Raw genomic sequence first — 6178 nt, 5'->3', positions numbered from 1 at the left:
ATGGATGGATGGATGGATGGATGGTTGGATGGATGTTTGGATGGATGGATGGATGGTTGGATGGATGGATGGATGGAAGTTTGGATGGATGGATGGTTGGATGGATGGATGGATGTTTGGATGGATGGATGGATGGATGGATGGATGGACTTTAAAGCTGGAGTGATATAAATATTACACAACATGTTGTGTAATACGTGGTGGTAGAAATTTGTATCAAGTTTTGTGAAAGTATCTTGAGCGGATCAGAAGTTATGGGCGGGACAAAGACCTCGTTTTAAGCTTGACCTTTATTTGTGACCTTGACCTCGTGTGACACTCCATCTGATGATGATCCAGATGTGTATGAGGCTTTGATAAATTATCTTGAGCAGATCAGAAATGAAGTGTGGGACAAGAGAAAGTTTTCAAATGTACGGGAGGAACAGAACATGAGCTAAAGAGCAGCTAAAAGCTTCACATGAACTGTGTGAGCCCAAGAAGATTTAGAGGAACACAAAGTTGTTCAAAGATTTGATTGTTTTTCCTTCTAACAAGAAAAACATCTGTAAAGCTAAATACTTGAAAAAGTACAAAAGCTACAAAAATCTATGGTTGTTCTGAGTGAGCCGAACAGGAACAGCCGAAATACCTGAAAGTGTGATGACACTTTCTGACTGGTGGGAGCTAAACTGAGAAGGGTCTGAGATGCTGGCAACAGCTCTGAATATTTGGAGAACATTCTCCCAAATTGTTTGAACGTGTTTAAAATCCAGTCTGCAGCAGCATGGCTTGACCTTCAGCTGTTATTGAGTTTGTTTATTTCAGCTCATTTTGTCGTTGCACCTTCTCACACGAACTGAAAACATCATAGAGGATGTGCTGATGCTGAGATCAGTAAAACAGCTCAGAGGGACAGGACTGTTCATCACTGGAACAACTCTACACAGAAAATACAAAAGTTTTTGACCAACTCGTGCTTTTTCTGTTTCTCCCTCACGAGCCCTGAAGCAGGAGCGGACAGATGTGAGTTCTGGTTCTGGCTGTCCCACATGTGGAGCCTCAGAACCGGAGGCAGCAGCTCCAGGGGCGGGGCCAAACCACATCTGGATGAAAAACATCTGGAGCTGCTCCTCCGCCCGCAGGCTTTCCCTCCGCTGGAACCGGGGATCAACGCACGGACAGCACGCGCACAGCCCGCGTCTTTGTCCCGCAGATCATGGCTCGGTTCTGGGCTCTTTGGACCGGGATCCTCGTCCTCTTCACAGCCTGTAAGTCTCGCTGGACATTTTCTTTTTGCCTCCGAGTTGTTTAAAGAGGGGGGGGGGGGGGGGGGGGGGGGGGGGGTCCGTTAAAAGAAGTTGTTGCTCTTTGAGTAACGGAAGATAAAACCTCAGTCAGACTTTGTTAAAGTTTATAAAAACAGCCTTTGGTTTTTGTGAGCAGAAAGTCCAGTCAGATTCATCCAGTTTGTGTCAGAACTGTTTCAGTAATGTAGACTCAGAACTACTCGTGTGACCAGAGTTCCTTACTGTTACATTTTTTATTTGGAGTCTCATTGGTTCAGATGGATGGATGATGGATGGATGGATGGATGGATGGATGGATGATGTCACTGTGATATTGTACAAGTTGTCTCATTTACAGTGAAAGTATGGAGGACATGTTAACCTGTGTCTGTTAATAATTAGGTAATAGTTAGAGATGTTAAAAATGAGATAAAAACAAAAGATTATTGCAATTTTTAAGAGAGGTTTGGGAGGTGAAGATAAGGAGGAGGAGTGGTGGCGCAGAGGTTAAAGACAAGCCTGTGATGGGATGTTTGCCAGTACGAATCCCCCTGACCATAACATCAAAGTGTGGGTGGGAAAGGTGTAACACCCACACCTGCCTCCACCCTCATTTGCCCCACTGGGTCCATGAGCAAGGCCTTTAACTGCCCCCATCTGCTCCCAAAAACAGGTCTCTCTTGAAAATGAGTTCTCATGACTCAACCCCACCATCTGCTCCCGGGGGCCTAGAAGCAGCTCTCTGCTCCACACAGAGGGCTGTGGTAGCTCGGTGTCTGTGGCTGGGCCAGGAAGGGCGTAAAAACAATTGTGAGTTTTCTTGCTGTTGCAACCCCTGAAGAATAGAGCAGCCGAAAGAAGAAAAAAGTATCTTACCTGCTGTCAGTGCATGAAGTGGTTTACTAGAAGTGGTACTTCATGGTTCACATAGATTAAAAGCCTTTGAATAAATAAACAGAGACAAAATGTTTTTCCCCTCCCTTACGTGACATGGAGCCGAGCGGTGCCCCCTTCTCCTTCTGTTGCTCTGAGCTGTCATTCAGTTTTGGACGGTGGCCAAGAGGGACATTTCTCTAAACTTTTGCTTGTTAAAACACGATGACATCAGTTGGTTGCACATTTCATCCAGTGGATAGAGGCTATAAAAGCATCACCTCTTTGGAAGTTACACTGCTTTGAATCAAATATTTGCAATAAGCTGCAAGAGTTAGCATGTTAGCAGGTGAAATATACAGCCTACTGCCGGCTGCAGTTCACTTTAACATCAACTTTACACTTTTGTGACTGTATTACAAAGAGCAGAAGTAAAATTCTAGGCATTTGGCACAATATTACTTTGGAATTATCAATTGTACTTCTTTTCTTTTCTTAAGGGTTTGCCAGAGCAAATAAACTCGAATGAAGATTTGGCAACTGTTTTTACCCCAGTTGCCCTTCCTGACACAACCATTGATCACTGATCTGGGTGGGGTGGGGGGTTAAGGGCCTTTCTCAAGGGCTCACAGTGGGGCAAATGAGGTGGCAGATGTGGGTGTCACTCATACAGTGTATCCTCTTCAGCATTCCTCTTTGTCTTTTTCCTGGCAGCTGCATTTCTAACATCCTTCTACCAATATACCCACTGTCCTTCCTCTGGACATGTCCAAACCTCTGTCCCTCCTCTAAACATGTCCAAACCACTGTCCCTCCTCTAAACATGTCCAAACCACTGTCCCTCCTCTGGACATGTCCAAACCATCTCAGTCTGGCCTCTCTAACTTTATCTCTCGTATCTCTATAATTAAAAACGTTACTAGAACCTCCTTCTTCCACCTGCGTAATATCACTAACATTAGAAACATCTGATCTAAAGATGATGCAGAAAAACTGGTCCATGCATTTGTCACGTCTAGACTGGACTATTACAATGGTTTATTATCTGGATGTCCAAATATTTCCTTAAAACGTCTTCAGTTGATCCAAAATGCTGCTGCCAGAGTCTTAACTGGAGTTACTGGGAGAGATCATATCTCTCCAGTTTTAGCTTCTCTCCATTGGCTCCCTGTCAAATCCAGAATAGAATTAAAAATCTTACTTCTAACCTACAAAGCTCTCAACAACCTAGCTCCATCTTATATTACAGATCTTATTGTTCCATATTTTCCTAACAGAGCACTTCGCTCTCAGACTTCAGGCTTACTTCCCTCAGTGAGGACTGAACTAGACAAAAGGGTCTTCTCCTGCTCCGCTCCTGTTTCCTGGAATATCTTGTAAAAAGATTTGAAGCTCTCGACCTTTGACCTCTCTAAGTGTCTTTAAGAATCTGTTGGACTCCTGGCAGGGACCAATGCAGACATGTTCCTGTTTTTAGTTTTCTACATTCTCCTTATAATCTACTTATTTTTTGTTGCCTTTTTTAGCCATCCTATTTGATTGAAAAAAAACCTGCAGTATGACTTTTTATAATTGTTTATTGTTGTTGCTGTTGTCCATTGTTGTCATCTTTCTTTGTTGAAATCAGGTCTCTTGTAAATGAGTCCTCGAGGCTCAATGGGATTTACCTGTATAAATAAAGGATGGATGAACTTGTTTCTGTCCTATAGTTAGTGTTGGCTTGTCATGCTGCCTTAAGCTTAGACTACTAGAGGACAAATTGACCTCATTTTATTAAATGAATTACTAAAATTGAATAGTTTTCATTTGATACTATTTCTATCTTAACATGTGATTCTTGACCTGCCATTGTGTATCTGTTCCTACCAAACCCAGCTGGTTGAAGCAGATGTCCACTTGTCCTGATCGTAATTCTGCTAAAGGTTTCTTCCTCATGAGGGAGTTTTTCCTTTCCACTGTTTCTTCATGCTTGTTCAAGATGAGAGTTAAACTCAGAGCAGTCTGCTCCTCAGATAAATAATGTTAAATTATTATTTTATATATGAATGTTTCTGTTCAGTCCCTGAGACGACTTCTGTTGTGACTTAGCGCTTTATAAATAAACTGAATTGAATTTACTTGAATTGATCTCGTTCCTGATGTTCTCCATCCTTGTCACTCCTAAGAAGAACCTCAACATCTTCATTTCTGCCACTTCCAGTTCTGTCTCCTGTCTTTTTGTCCATGTCTCTGTCTCCAGACCATACAACATAGCTGGCCTCACCACTGTCTTGTAATATTTTCCTTTGACCTTTGCTGACACTCTTTTGTCACAAATCACTCCTGAAACTTTTCTCCATCCACTCCATCCTGCCTGGACTCTCTTCTTCACCTCTTTACCACACTCCCCATTTTCCTGGACAGTGGACCCCAAGTCCTTGAAGTCCTGCACCTTTGTGACCTCTGCTCCTTGTAGCCTCACTGTTCCACCTCCTCCCTCTCATTCACACGCATGGACTCTGTCTTACTAGGCTGATTTTCATTCCTCTTCTTTCAAGTGCATACCTCTGTAGTGAACCTGATCTGACCCTGATGACCTCAAATCTATCAGATGGACAGAGACTGTTATTTTCATTGATCTGAATACAGTCTGAGCCATCTGGTGACTTTCTTTCTTGAATTAATCAAGCAGCAAAGACAATTTTTATAATCATTACTGTTTTTACAAATGTTTGATAATCAAATTGTGTTAGTTCCATTCAATGCTTACAGGTTGAAAAGAACTACTCATTTTTATTTTACATAAACAGTAAGTAATGATTTTTATTCCTCATTCAAAGAAGAAATCAGGTTAATATGCATTTCTTGATTCTCTGTCTGAAATGAGCCAAACAATGTAAGTATGTGAAAGGTTGAGTCTTGGTCAACTAAAATGTTTACTGAGAAGAAATGTCATGTTTTACTATTTGAGAAGATACAACAGCATGAGACTCCACGAAGTCTGGTCGTCTGCAATAATCTTTTCTGTATGTTGAAAACAATCCTTGACTTATGATAACATCTTACATCACAAAAACACACCTCTTTCTGGTCCATCCACGAATCAGAAAGCTCTAAATTGAACCGGAAGTCGACCCATTTAAAATGTGGCAACTTCCCAGTTCATGTTAGAATTCATGAAGAATTCATGGAGAATTCATGGAGAATGGTGAAGTGAATGGAAGAGAATTCGAGAATTCAGGAGAGTCAGAGACGTTTTGGAATTATAACTTCTGTTTGAACAAACCACACACGACTATCTAAGGATTTCAGTTGCTCTCAACGGAGACGCTGAAAGGTCTGGAGGATTCTCTATCGAGCTGATCTATCATCAACCAGGTAACGGTCTCTTCTTCGACTAAAGTGTACCGGAGGCGAGCTGAGATCTGATGAAGCGTGCACGTTCTGGTCAAACAGATTAATTCCCTCACATAGTTCTCTGTAAGATAAATCTCCATTTCATCTTAAACTCTTCTCTTCCTCATAAAATCAGTACAGATATTTTAGAAATATTTGAAGCAAAGTCCTCGTGATCGATGCTCATTTTCTGTGAAACTTGTCTGTTATTATTTTCATATTTTGCCAAATTAATGTAAATGTTTGATGTTAAACTTTGATTCTGAAAATAAATGGCCGCATTCATTTTGATGGGTCAAAGATAAATAACGTCTCTCGTTACATTTTTGTTAAAATTCAATGCACGACTTACACAGTCAGAAAGATGAGGAACTCGTGAAAATGTATGCATATAAACGGGGATATATTGTCATACTACAACTAGTGACACGTACCCACGTGACTCACTACAACTGAAGTTAGCTTTACATGGTAAAATATAGTTTGGTGCAATTGTCTGTTGTCTTTTAGACGAACGACTTGAGATTGGGTGTTTGGTTTTCCCATAAATGTTTTGGAAGTCTATGGCGAGACTTATCAAAAAGAATTAGCTATCCCCCCGAATAGAATTGTTCGAGTAGGTTCGGCTTAAGCGTTGTGAGATCAATGTAGATTATGGTACT

The 6178-nt window shown here is 41.3% G+C and overlaps 1 protein-coding gene across 1 annotated transcript in view; it reads left to right on the top strand.

Annotated features, from left to right (window-relative positions):
• The first annotated feature begins 1163 nt into the window (after positions 1-1163).
• The window catches only part of tgfbr2l (transforming growth factor beta receptor-like), a 48055-nt gene continuing 43040 nt past the window's right edge, over positions 1164-6178 (top strand). Inside the window, exon 1 of the mRNA XM_037686645.1 lies at positions 1164-1250. Coding sequence (XP_037542573.1) covers positions 1199-1250 — 52 coding nt within the window. The 5' untranslated portion in view covers positions 1164-1198. The remainder of the gene's footprint in view (positions 1251-6178) is intronic.

This window comes from Nematolebias whitei, chromosome 13 (genome assembly GCF_014905685.2).
Source record: "Nematolebias whitei isolate Nwh7 chromosome 13, NemWhi1, whole genome shotgun sequence".
NCBI classification, from domain to species: domain Eukaryota; kingdom Metazoa; phylum Chordata; class Actinopteri; order Cyprinodontiformes; family Rivulidae; genus Nematolebias; species Nematolebias whitei.
This window is presented reverse-complemented; position numbering and strand designations above follow the sequence as displayed.